Source organism: Muscardinus avellanarius (genome assembly GCF_963383645.1).
Source record: "Muscardinus avellanarius genome assembly, chromosome: 1".
In the NCBI taxonomy this organism is placed as follows: Eukaryota; Metazoa; Chordata; class Mammalia; order Rodentia; family Gliridae; genus Muscardinus; species Muscardinus avellanarius.
This window is the reverse complement of record NC_137786.1, coordinates 68,678,562-68,693,399: the sequence shown is the minus strand read 5'-3', so window position 1 is coordinate 68,693,399 and position 14,838 is coordinate 68,678,562. Positions and strand designations below refer to the sequence as shown.

At 35.4% G+C, this 14,838-nt stretch overlaps 1 protein-coding gene across 1 annotated transcript in view; it reads right to left on the bottom strand.

Annotated features, from left to right (window-relative positions):
• Positions 1–14,838, bottom strand: part of ATG10 (autophagy related 10) — a gene marked incomplete at both ends in the record, with an annotated part of 296,512 nt that overhangs the window by 216,161 nt on the left and 65,513 nt on the right. The window contains one exon of the mRNA XM_080706420.1: positions 13,474–13,581. Coding sequence (XP_080562546.1) covers positions 13,474–13,581 — 108 coding nt within the window. The remainder of the gene's footprint in view (positions 1–13,473; positions 13,582–14,838) is intronic.

The window sequence follows — 14,838 nt, the reverse complement described above, 5'->3', positions numbered from 1 at the left end:
CATCAAACGCTTGGTATCAGACAAATGAAACTGTTATGTGAGATTATCATTTTTAATTTTGGATAAATTGCTATAATACTAGATGTCAACCACTAAGTCAAGCATGGGAAGGAGGGATGGGGAGAGAATGGGGTGGGGATCGGGTGGGGGCTGACTGGGCAATGTGTGCATGTATGTCTACAAAAGTTTGTATCCCACTATGATGTATGAATACAGTACACCAATAAAATAAAATTAAAAAAAAAAAAAACAAAGTAGAGAATTAAAAAAAAATACAGAAAATCAACAAAACCAAAAGCTGGTTTCTCGAAAAACTTAACAAGATAGATAACTAGCCAACTTAACTATAAAAAAGTATCAACCCAAATTATGAATATAATAGTTGAAAAAGAAGATATCACTATTGACAGTGTAGAAATCCATAGGATTATCAGAAACTACTTTGAAAAACTATACTCCAACAAATGAAAAATCTGTAGGAAATTGAAAACTTTCTATATAAATACAACCTTCCTAAACTGAGTCAAGATGATATAGAAAATTTAAACCAACTAATTGCAATCAAAGAGATTGAAACAGCAAAAGAGTTTACCTTCAAAGAAAAGTCCAGAACCAGATGGATTCCCAAGTGAATTTTAGCAAATCTTTATAGAAGAGCTAATTTGATACTCCTCCATCTACTTCATGAAATAGAGGGGAAAAAAAAAAAAAAAACGGGACTCTTCCAAATACATTCTATGAAGCCAACATCACATTAATACCAAAACCAAATAAAGACAGTTCAGGCCTATATCTTTGATGAACTTGGATACAAAACTGCTAAACAAAATACTAGCAACACACATCCAAAACCATATCAAGAAAATCATACACCATGACCAGGAAGGGTTCATCCCAGGGATGAAAGGCTGATTCAGCATATAAAAATTAATCCATGTGATTCATCTTAATATAATTTAGGCCAGAGATGCTGAGGCTCCTTGAAGAGGGCATAGGTCTAACACTGCAACGCATAGGTACAGGTAAAATCTTTCTCAACAAGACCCCAAGGCACAAGACTAAAAGGCAAATTAATACGTGGGATTGCATGAAACTGAAGAGTTTCTGTACAGCAAAGGAAACTGTCATGAACCTCAATTAAGAGAAAACAGAATGGGAGATTTTTGCCAACTACTCCTTCAATAGAGGACTAATATCTAGAATATACAGAGAACTTAAGAAACTCAGCAATTAAAAAAAATAACCCAATCAAAAAATGGGCAAGTGAACTAAACAGATACTTCCCAAAAGAAGAAATTCAAATGACCAATAAATGCATAAAAAATTCCAATCACATTTGAAATCAGAGAGATACAAATCAAAACAAGCCTGAGATGTCTCCTACTAAAATGGCAATCATTCAAAACACAAACAACAACAAATGCTGGCAAGGATGTGGATAAATGGGAACACTAACACATTGTTGGTGGGATTGCAGATTAGTGCAACAACTTTGGAAAACAGTATGGAGCATCTTCAGAAAAATGGGAACAAACTTACCATTTGATCCAGCAATACCACCTCTGGGTATCTACCCAAAAGAAAGGAAACCAAACTACCAAAATAATGCATGTGTATCTATGTTCATAGCTGCATAATTAACCAATGCCATACTATGGAACCAGCCAAGATGTCCATCAACAGATGAATGGATTATAAAACTGGGGGATATGTACACAACTGAACTTTTCTCAGCCATAAAAAAAAACACAATTACAGCATTTACAGGGAAATGAATAGAATTGTAGGATATTATACTAAGTGAGATTCATTATTCACAAAAAAGAAGAAATTGGATGCTTTCCCTAATATGCAAATGCTAAGGAGAAATGGGTAACAGGAGGAACTCTAGATGAAGAAGGAGATCCTATAGAGGAGCAAATAAGGAAAACTAGAGTAGGGAATGGAAGGGGGAAGAGGAAAATTCCCTAAAGCACATAATGTACTTAAGTAAACATATCAAAGTCAATCATTAAGCCAAGCATGGGAAGGAGAGATGTGAAAGGAATGGTGTGGGGATCGGGTAGGGGCTAATTGTTGATGTGTACATATATATCTACACGAATCTTTTATCCCATTAAGATGTATGACTACAATGTATAAATAAAATATTTCTGAAATCCCATAGCCTTTCTTATTACTTCAAAAATTCAGAAATACCACAAGCAAAATCCCTCTCTCTCTCTTTCCCTCCCTCTCCCTCTCCTCTCTCTCTCTCTCTCTCTCTCTCTCTCTCTCTCTCTCTCTCTCTCTCTCTCTCTCTCTCTCTCTCTCTCTCTCTCTCTCTCTCTCTCTCTCTCTCTCTCTCTCTCTCTCTCTCTCTCTCTCTCTCTCTCTCTCTCTCTCTCTCTCCTACTCTCTCTCCTACTCTCTCTCCTACTCTCTCTCCTACTCTCTCTTTCTACAGGAAGGTTGGTTTTGGTTTTTGGGATTAAACACATAGGCCTTGTGCTTGCTAAACAGGCACTCTACCACTGAGCTACACCCAGCCCATAAAAACTCTCAAAAATGTCTTATCTAATACAATTAACCTATAAGAATTCCTGTTTTCCCAAGTTAGTACTAAAAGACACCCCAATGTATTTAGTAGATTAGATTTCTGATTGTCATCTCATTCTTTTAACTATTTTTTAATTATATAAAGAAAATTCAAAGAGAATAGAGATTATGACTTTTACAAATAACTTCACTTTCCATTATATTTTGCTTTGATTTTTAAACCATATGATTGTCTGTAAAATATTATAGATAATCTCTTAGGCATAAAAATTATGAATCCAACTATCTTTCTACAATCAAAACTGCTGGTTCAGGATAGACCAGGGAAGTAAGTTGATTTTCTACATCATACAAAGCCAATTTTTTAAATTTAATAGCTATTAACAGAGGCATTCTACATATATATATATATATATATATATATATATATATATATAGTTTACTGGTCATTACATTTTTTAAATAATTTAGAGATCTCCTAGTTATGTCTTCTGTACAATGCAAGAATCCTTTCTTAAATATTTGAAACTAGAGATTATAACTGAAGGTTTGATGACTATTTGCAGCCTACAGATAGTCAATTTGGACTTCACAGGATTTTTTTTTTTTTTTAACTCTAACATACAAAGCTCCCAATCTGGGCCTCCTCTTAAAAATGTACGTAGAACAGCATATTGAGGGCCCTTAGCAGGAGGTATGCCCTTTCCACTTCCACATAGCCCCTACCTTGTCAAATTCACTAATTGCCCACTTCATTCAGTAATCATCTGCCCAGCTGCCTTAAATATCTGGGCATTTCAGTCTATAATCACTGATCCAAAGAGAAGGCTATCTTCTCCATCATTGAATACTCCACTAAAGGGAAAGAAGCTTAAGGCTTTCCAGGTTGACCAATTTCACCAGACAGCCTCAGCTATTTAGAGAAGCCCTTCACAACTCACATAGACCTTTCTTTAAAAAATAAAAGGACTAGCCAGGCGTGGTGGCGCACGCTTGTAGTCCCTGCGCTTGGGAGACGGAGACAGGATGATCGCGCAGGTTCAAAGCCAGCCGCGCTGGCCTGGGAGACCCTGTTTCCAAATATAAAAGTATAAAATAGGTCTGGGAGTGTAGCCCTAAGGTAGAAGGGCTTCCAGGAACCCCAGTACCACCAAAAATAAAATAAAATAAAATGACTAAAAAATAGGGCGGGGGTGTAGCTCAGAGGTACAATGCCCCTGGGTTCCAACCCTAGTACTGCAATAAATAAATAAATAAATAAATAAATCTGATGAAGAAAGAAAAGACTTGGAATACAACTGACAAGTATTGGTCTAAAAAAGCGAAATATTATATATACAGTTCAAATTAAATTCATTTGATGTTATAATTAGTCTACCACTATTTTTTAGTAAGAGTCATTCCCAATTATCTCTGGACTATACTCTCTGAGAAACTGCTATTCATGATTGAAAAAACAGTTATCTTCTAACTTGTAAGTTATTTTCAGTCTCTAAAAGGCAAGAACCAAATGTGATAAAGAATGAAGTTACGGAGTCTCCTTCTTGTTTCTCCACTCACATTCTGCTCTTTATTGCATGATTATGAGATATTGCATTATCATTAGTAGTAGTTTATGTTCATTACATTCTACAACAAAGTAAGCAATTAATTGTTATGAGAAAATACCTATAATTTCAGCTACTTCAGAAGGTCATAACTTCAAGGTCAGCCTGGGCAACTCTGCAAGATCTTCTCTCAAAATAAGGTAAAAGGGGCTAATGATGTAGCTCAGTTGTAGAACACTTTCCTAGCATGTCCAAAGCCCTAGGTTCAACCCCCAACTCTGAAAAAAAAATCTAAGAAAATTTTACCTGATTGAAAGAGTAAAACAATTTCTAGGTCTTATATGTGCATATCTATGCATGTATTTATAAACTTTCAATTACTGTTTCTGCTGGTGGTGGGAGGAAAGCAGAAGATACCAAAGATGAAGTACTGGGTACTGTCCTGTCTTAGTTTGAACTTTAAAATCTTCCTCTATTGTTTGGGAAGGGCCAAAAGGATATGCTTATGAAAACTTCAGTAGTAAAGGTACCTTATGAGGATGGATGGTGAGTCTAAATAAAATCACTAGGCCAAGAAAATATGATCCCAGAGACTTTTACACATTTCTCTATTGTTTATTGTTTATTTAAATAATTTCATGAGATAAAATAGTTATAGGCTTTAGTCTTTGAAGAGATAAATTTAAAAATATTTGAAGTCATCATAGTCAATAAATAGTTTAAATGATATTAATTATTCCTTATTCTCAAATTCTTTTTGTGGGTATTGTACAGTGGATTGAAACCTGGGGGGTTCTACCTATTAACTACATCTCCAGCCATTTTTATTTATTTATTGTTTTGAAACAAGATCTTTCTAAGTTGCTGAGGGTCTCACTAGATTGCTTAGGCTGGCCTCAAACCTGCAATTCTCCTGTCTCAGCCCCCCCAAGTACTAGTATAACAGGTATAGAACACCATGTGTAGCTTTTGGATTCCATTGTTTATATCAAAAAAGTCTACTTTCTCACTTAATATGAAGGTTTGACCCTTGTAATATTAGTCACCTAGAGCATCATTTTAATGACTATGTCTATCACAGAGATGTGCCCTAATTAACCAGTTCATTATTGTTGTGTTGTTCATTATGGTTGTTTCCATTTTTTCCTATTATAATACTAGTAAGATTAATACACTTGCAGGCAAATTTTTGTACACATTTTTGATTATGAGTATTTATGTGCAACTTATTTTGATGCAAGAGTATTGTGTTAAAAATAAGTATTTCAAGCCGGGTGTGGTGGCGCACGCTTGTAATCCCTGCGCTTGGGAGGCTGAGACAGGAGGATCGCGCAGGTTCGAAGCCAGCCATGCGCGCTGGCTTAGGAGACCCTGTTTCCAAATAAAAAATGTAAAAATAGGTCTGGGAGTGTAGCCCAGAAGTAGAAGGGCTTCCAGGAACCCCAGTACCACCCAAAAAAAAAAAAAGTATTTCTTGGCATGGTGGCATACACTTGTATTTTCAGCTACTTGAAGCTAAGGCAGGATGATCAAAAGTTGGAGGATAACCTGAGAAACTTAGAAAACTGTCTCAAAATAAAATAAAATTGCTAGAAATGCAGCTCAGTGGTACAGCACTTGCCTAGCAGGTGAGAATCCATGGGTCCAATCCCCAGGACCAAAAAAAGAAAAAAGAAAGAAAATTTAGCTGGGCTTGATGGTGCACGCTTGTATTCCCCGTGTTTGGGAGGTGGAGACAGGAGGATCACGCAGGTTTGAAGCCAGCCACACTGGCTTAGGTGACCCTGTTTCCAAATAAAAAGTATAAAATAGGTCTGGGAATCTGGGAATGTAGCCTGGAGGTAGAAGGGTTTCCAGGAACCCTAGTACCACCAAAAAAAAAAAAAAAAAAAAAGAATTTAATAATATATATTGACAGATAGGTAGGTATTAATAAAAAAAACAGAAAAATATTAATGGCAGAACGTAGGTGATAAACGGTATATGAATGTTCCCTGAAATTTTCTGTATGTTGAAATTTGTTAGAAAATGTTAGAAATAAAAAATGTTGGAAATTTTTATATTTTATAAGGCTAAATTTCTAGAACTAGAACAGACCGTTCATAGCATGTGCACAACTTTAAACTTTGTAAAGTTAAACATCAACCAGAAAGTGTCAGCTCCCTCACACTGTCAACACCACTTTTTAGTGCTTTTAAAATCTCTGCCAACTTGTTAGACAAAAATTGGTAATTCATCTTTTAAATCATCATTTCTATGTTAATTTTTTAACATTTTAAGTGAATATATAATGAATTGAAAAGTTTCCTAACATGCTTGGCTTCAGATTTAATGTTGGTTATTTGAACCATGAAGCAATAATCAAGAGTCAAGCACTCACTCTGGGGCACTTAGCTTACCACCAAGCACAAGCACAATGCCCTCAACAATAACTTGTAAATCAAATTATATTGGAAAAATATATTTCTAAAACAGCATTGTGCACAAGCAGAAAGGACTAATGTCTGATTTAACAGATCATGAGAAAGAGTTCTTTTTCTCTTTTTTCTTTCTTTCTTTCTCTTTTTCTTCTTTCTTTCGTATGTGGTGTGTGTGTGTGTGTGTGTGTGTGTGTGTGTGTGTGTGTGTGTACACATGTATGTGGTACTGAATTTTAAATCAGGGGCATTCTTCCTCTGAACTATACCCTCAGCCCTGTTTTATTTTTTACTTTGAAACAGGTTCTCACTAAGTTGCTGAGAATCTCACTAAATTGTTAAGGCTAGGGACAAACCTGCAATCCTTCTGTCTCAGCTTCCCAAATACTGGGATCACAAACATGCACCACCACACCCAGCCAAAAGATTTCTTTCTACATAAAAATACCTCCCCATCCAATTTATCAGGATGCTCAGAATTCAAGCATTAATAATTTCTTCCTTTGTGCTCAAATAATTAGGTTCAAACCAATCTTGTCAAAACTCAAGTATTTTTCTTCAGTATGAGCTCCACATAACTATGGTGCATTCATAGAATAAAATGTCATGAACTATTAAACAGAATTCTAGAATTCTGCATTTGCTGACATTGAAATATAGTCATGATACACTTGTTCATGGCAAAAACAATGTACATGACAGAAATGTTGAATGATATTTATTAAAATAATGGCTATCTATTTATAAGATAGATAACCTCTATTACAAGTGTGAAAAATGCTTGTAATCCCAGTACTTGGGAGGCTGAGACGGGAGGATTTTGGTTCATGGACAGCCTCAGCTACTCAGTGAGGCCCTCCACAACTTAGTGAGACCTTGTTTCAAAATAAATAATTTTTAAAAATAGGGATAGGAGTGTAGCTTGGAGGTAGAATATCCCTAGGTTACATCCCCAGGATGGCAAAAAGAATTAAAAAATGAAATAGTGGTTACCTATCAATGGGTATATGGAAGATTTTTTGACCTTTTTACATATTTATCTTTTTTTTTTTACAATGGATATACACAAAATTTGTTAACAATGAGAACTATGATAAGACTATTTTCATGCATGTGTGGTACTAGGGATTGATCCTAAGGGCATTCTACCACTGAGCTACACCCCAGCCATTTTTATTTTGAAACAGAGTCTCATTAAGACCCTGGCTTCAAAACTGTGATCATCCTATCTCACCCTACCCAGTACTAGAATTACTAGTTTGCATTTTTATAAAAAGAAACTAAAATATCCCAGAAAGCCACAAAGCTATTGGCAACTTAATAATATTTAATTTAGTAAGTTTCTCAAGTCAAGGTTCAAATTCTCTAAGGAATAATACCCAGATTCAGCATATGATCTCAAGTAGCTAGGGAAAATAAATGTGGACTAAGCAAAGAGTTTTTATAGTCAAGTATTAAGCAGACTAAGGATAGATATGTATAATTCTGAGGAAAATCAGAAGACAACAGAATATATCTGTGGTTTTCTGATCCAAAAGAAACCAAAATTGTGAATGGGCTTACTATAATCAAATAAAATCAGCATGATATTCAAAGTGGCGACTACGGGATGCAGCACATCTCAGTAGCTGGAACAAACAAAGTTCAACTACCGAGAAGGCAGCATCTTGACAAACAAAATAAACAAAGCAGCAGAAGATACTCACAAACCAAAACACAAATGGGAACCACGGTGAAAGAAAATCTAGTAGTCTTAATGCAAGATCCACTTCAAAATGCCTGAACTGCACAATGGACCTGGTGTGACAGCCAGCACCATCTCTGGCCACCAGCCTGAACCATGATTGCTGGCTCCAGTGCTGCCGGCTCTAGCACTACAACCCCAAGAAATCCCAACAAATAATATAAGAAATTGAAGTGCAAAAAGCAGTGGCAGAGCTCCAACATCTTAAGTGATCAGCACCATGCTTCAGGGACACAGAAAAAAAAATCCAAAAGCCCATGCATTCACCAGAGAAGGCACCTAGCAGTGACTCACTGAGCCCTCGAGAAACTCGGCCTGCAGGACAACTAGGTAACCGCTTGTGTTACTCATTACTCGGCAGAGGTAGAAGATACGTGGCCTAGAGCAGCCATGGGACCCAGGTAAGCTAAAACCTGGAGGCCCATCCAAGAGGTAGTCCAGTTAGAACCTCCAGAGATACAGGAAAGGCAGAGTGCTCAAGGCAAAGTGCCTGCAGAGGATCACAGAGGATCACTCCAAAACTACAGTGGATGCCCTCTACTGGAGTGGGTAGGGAGGTACAGGCCCATGGTGGGAAGGTGCAGAGCACAAAACCTAAGATCATAGAGCTCAGGGAGGAAAGCCCAGAGCCAGAGCCAGAGAGTGCAGAGCACAAACACTCATAAAGTGGGTCCAAAATCTGACAGTAGGTTACGGAACAAATGAGAGACATTGGAATATACTCAAGAATCTATCACAGTGAACAGACATACAGATATTATATGGGTCCAGGCCCTATATATGTAAATTAGCAGGACTGCTAGTTTTTTTTTGTTTGTTTTTTTTACACTGTTGCTAGTCCATTTTGTTCTTTTTCTTTTATTTTTGTTCTTTCTATTTTTTCTTTTACCTTTTTTCATTTGGTTGCTTTTTTGTCTTTGATTTATAATTGTTAATTTTTGTAACTTGTTTTGTTACTTTATGCATTTTTGTTTGCTCCTTCAACCCATCCTTTTACAAACTTCCTTACACTACTAGCCTATCTACTCTCTTCCCTCAAAACTGTTTTTTCCTTACTCTATTTACTTGTTTTATATTCATGCTATCTCATACCTCCATACCTAAATACTCTACTAACTACAAGAATCCTACAATCTAACCTTCTCTCATTTTCAACCAGATAATTACTATACAAAAATCCTTACTCAACTTAATCATAATCTCTACTTTACCTGACTCGTGTACCCATCACCCCAACTCCTCACCCTTACGCAACCCTTACCATTGAAAAAGCATTGCTTACCTGTGCACAAACCTGCTGACACCTCTAAATTCCTACTGATAAGATTGGATCAGACAGATTACACAGAAAAGAAGATGCTAAGACATTAGAAAAACAAGCCAGAGAACCCTGAAAATATGGAAACTAGGAACAATAAGGAAATAAGAGAAATCAAGAATACTGACCTACAAGAAATTCAAGGAAAGTTCCGAATCCTGATATTCAATATGATGAAAGACCTCAGAACAAGTGTACAGGAAATGAAAGAGAAAATGAAAACATTAAGAAAGAATCAGAAAGAAGTCTAATTAAATAAAAGAGTCAATAAATAAAATGAAGATAGCAATAGAAAGAAATTCTGGAAGATTAGATGAAATGGAAAATAGATTATCACTATTAGAAGAAAATTCATTCAAAACCAAAAGCAGAGTCAACAACATACAGAAGTCATCAGAGCAAGAAAACCTAAACATTCAACAACTATGGGACAACATGAAACATCCTAACTTACAGATAAAAGGCACTGAAGAAGGGACAGAGGTACACACTAAGGGTATTCGTAATCTCTTCAAAGAAATAGTTTCAGATAATTTCCCAAACATGGAAAGAGACTTGGACATACATGTACAGGAGACATACAGAACACCATTAAGACAAGATCAAAAAAGGACCTCCCCACACCATGTAATAATCAAAATGACCAACAAAGAGGCTAAGGAAAGAATCTTAAAGGCAGTGGGAATAAAATAACAGGTGACATATATGGGCAAAAGAATAAAAATCACTCCAGACTTTACAACCCAAGTCATGAATGCCAGGAGAGACTGGTATGATATAATCCAGATTCTGGAAGAAAACAATTTCCAACCAAAACTGGTATATCCAGCAAAGTTATTATTCAAAATTGATGGAGAAACAAAAGTGTTTCAAGATAAGAAGAACTCAAATAATTCATGAATACAAAGTCAACACTAAGAAAATACTTAAAGAAATAAACCATAAAGAAGAAAAAAGAAGCAAATTTCAGAAACAGAGAAGAGATGAAGTTGATCAGTGAGGGAAATAAGCAAAAATGAAATAACATTTTATCAAACAGAAGATAGAACACAAAATGACAGGAAATAAATATCATATTTCAATAATAACCCTGAATGTCAAAGGTCTTAACACACCAATAAAAGACATAGACTGTTAGTGTGAATTAAAAAACATAATCCAAATATATGCCATTTGCAAGAAATTAACCTTATAGCCAAAGACATTCATAGACTTAAAGTGAAAGGAAGGAAAAATATATATATCATGCTAATGGAGACCAAAAACGGGCAGGGGATAGCAATGTTGATATAAAAAAAAAAACAGACTAAGCTGAAACACATAAGAAGAGACAAAGCAGGGCACTTCCTCTTATTAAAAGGAATAATTCACCAAGAAGATATAATGATAGTAAATGTTTATGTCCCAAATGTGGGTGTACCCACATTTGTAAAATAAATCCTTCAGGACATCAGATCTCAAATAGACCCAAATGCAATAATACTGGGAGATGTCAACACACCACTCATGCCACTGATTGATCTTTCAAGCAAAGATGAGTAAAGACTCTTTAGAACTAAAAAAAAAAAAACTATAAACCAAATGAACCTAATAGACATATACAAAATATTTCAACCAGGAAGAGCAGAATATACATTCTTCTCAGCAGCCATGGAACTTTCTCCAAAATACATCACATTACATCCTGGGCCACAAAGCAAGCACCAGCAAATTCAAAAGATGTAAAATAATTCCCTGCATTTTTTCAGACCACAATTAATGAAAGTAGAAATCAACAACAGGAAGACAAAAAAAAAAAAAAAAACTATTTAAATACATGGAGATTGAATGATGAGTAAGATAAAAAATAAAGGGAGAAATAAAGAAATTCCTGGAATTAAATGAAAATAGAGACACAACATACCAAAATCTATGGGATACTCTGAAGGCGGTGTTAAGAGGAAATTTTATAGCATTAAATGCCCATATAAGAACAGAGAGTCACCAAGTAAACAACCTAATGACACATCTCAAGAACTTAGAAAGACTGCAACAGTCTAACCCCAAAGCCAGCAGAAGGCAGGAAATAATTAAAATCAGAACAGAAATAAATGAAATAGAGAATAAAAAAACAATTTAAAGAATCAACAAAAAAAAAGCTGATTCTTTAAAAAGATTAATAAGATTGGAAAACCCCTGGCCAATCTAACTAAAAGAAAGTGAGAATCAATTCAAATCATTAAATTAGAAATGAAAAGGAACATCACCACAAACATTGGGGAAATTCAAAGGATTATCAGAAACTATTTTGAAAATTTATACTATAATAGACAGAAAACCAAGGGAAAAAATCGATAGATTTCTAAGCACATATAACTTACGTAAATTGAAACAAGAGGAAATAGCAAACCTAAACTAACCAAAAGAAAGCAAAAAATAAAATAATAATAATAATAATAATAATAATAGAAACAGCAATAAAAATTCTGCCATCAAAGAAAAGCCCAGGCCCTGATGGGTTTCCAGCTGAATTCTACAAAACCTTCAGTGAAAAACTAATCCCAATACTTCACAACTTGTTCAGGGAAATCAAAAGAGATGAAACCAAACTCCTTCTATGAGGCCAGTATCACATTAATACCAAAACCAAATAAAGATACCTCAAGAAACAAAAATTACAGACCAATATCCTTTATAAACACAGATGTAAAAATTCTAAACAAAATATTAGCTATACGCATTCAAAATCATATCAAGAGAGTTGTATACCATAACCAACTTGGTTTCATCCCAGAAAAGCAAGGCTGGTTCAACATATGCAAATCAATACATGTTATTCACCACATACATAGAGCCGAGAACAAAAATCACATGATCACAATATATACTAAAAAAGCATTTGGCAAAATCAAACACCCATTCATGTTAAAAAACACTGCAGAAAATTGGCAAGCATAAAGAAGTCAAATAACAATAAATGTTTTTTCCCACATCCTCTTTTACACTACAGAAGTGGGAGTGCAAACTAGTTGGTGGGAGTGCAAACTAGTTCAGCCATGATGGAGATCAGTGTGGAGATCCCTTAGAAAACTGGGAATGGATCCACCATATGATCCAGCTATACCTCTCCTGGGTATTTGTCCAAACAGGTTGAAATCAGAGAATTATAGTAATATATGCATATCCATATTCATAGCAGCACATTTTGTTAATAGACAAAATATGGAACTAACGTAGGTCTTCATCAACAGATAAATGGATTGCAAAATTATGGGAAATGCATACAATGGAATTTTACTCAGCAATAAAGAGGAACAAAATCATGTCAATCACAAGAAGATAGGAAGACCTGGAGAACATTAGGTTAAGTGAGATCAGCCAAGCACAGAAAGAGAAGGTACATATGTTTTCTCTACTATGCCCAAACTAGGGAGTATTAGGTATACCAGAAGGACTCCAGATAATGGAGAGGAAACACCTCAGCAAAGCTAGAAAAGAAGGGTAGGAGAAGAAGAAGGCTGAGGTTGATTAACTGGAGGAGCTACATTAGAATGTGTATAAGTATGAATGTAGCATGGTCAACCTGGACACTCATTTTGGGGAGTGGGGAAAAGGGAAGCGGGGGGTGGTGGGAGTACACCAAGTACTGTGTTAATGTATGCCATTTTCTATATGATCAACATTTAAAAAATAAGTAAAAATTTAAAAAAAACAGAGAATCAGCATGGATCACAACATATCACAATTTCTATTTTTATTATTATAGAAGAAAATACCTCATTACAAATGATGTTCATTCCTCCCCCTACAACAGACCCAGGACCAATGATAGCTAATTTTTTATTATAAGCATATAAAACAGATTTAATTTTCTTAAATTTATACTTTATGTAAACTGAAAAAGCAAACATTGTACTTTGAACTACTCACCTCTGTGGGAAGACATGTCTGTACGCTGGCATATGCTCCTGAATGTGAAGCCATAGTCCTATTTTTTATTTGGAAATGCGTTTTGCACATGTAGCCATCAGAATGGTCCTGTGTTTCAATACCATAGAATCCAAAAGAAAATGTTAATTAGCTTAAAAATTCACCACTCTAAAACTACTTCTCTTAAGTTTCAAGTCAAGCAAAGAGATATAAGTACACTGAATAAGACAAGATAATATGGATAAAGAGACTAATCCAATATCCTCTATAGAGTAGACAATAAATACAAGTTCTATTCACCTGCATTTCTCATTTATTATGTTTCTCCTTCTCCTAACTTAACTTGACCCCCTCAATGCCTTTTTCTCCCTTTACTAGACCACAATACCAAGGTTAAATAGCAAATCTGTAGGTTGGCAACTGTTAAAAAGTATTTAAACTTATAGAAATATCTTTTCACATAATTAATAGTTAATTAATAATTATTGGGAAGAGATTTTAGAGTATTTGAAGTAGATCTAGAAGCTGGGTGAGACTTTCTACTTCCATTTTCTTTTCAAGGCAAAATTCCTATTAAGTGTCCTTGGGAATAATTATGTAGCATCTCCCTGAGCACTTTAGATAGCCTGTATTTTTTTACTCCCCACCATAACAGTCACTTCCATTTTGATATACTGTACATGGAGAAAGTTTTGTCTTATACTGCCTAGAATATTCCCTTTAACTTATTGGTTCTAGTTCTGCCCTCTGTGCCTTTTCCACAGAACAGTTATTCAAAGAGTTATAGACAAATATCACCATTTCACGTATTCTTTGCAAGATGTAGTTTCCAAGTCCCTTTTTGCCAGGTGTATTTCTCTCCTGCTTTTCTTGTACTAGCTATGAAACAGACTAATAGGCGATGCTCATTTAATTGTAGTTAATTTCATTTTTCCTTTATTTTTTATTTTGGTACTGAAGATGAAACCCAGAGGCATTCTACCTCCAAGCTACACCCCAGCCCTATTTTTTAATTCTTTATTTTATTTATTTATTTATTTATTTCTTTATTTATTTATTTATTTATTTTTGGTGGTACTGGGGGTGGAACCCAGGGGCTTTCTACCTCTTAGCTATACTCCCAGACCTATTTTATACTTTATTTGGAAACAGGGTCTCACTAAGTTACTGAGAGCCTCACTAAATAGCTGAGGCTGGCTTCAAACCTCTGTGATCCTCCTGTATCAGCCTCCCAAGCGCGGGGATTACAAGCATGCACTACCACGCCTGGCTTAATTCTTTATTCTTAAAACAGGGTCTCACTGAGTTGCAAAGGGCCTCACTAAGTAGCTGAGACTGTCTGCAAACCATAAGCCTCCTGTCTCA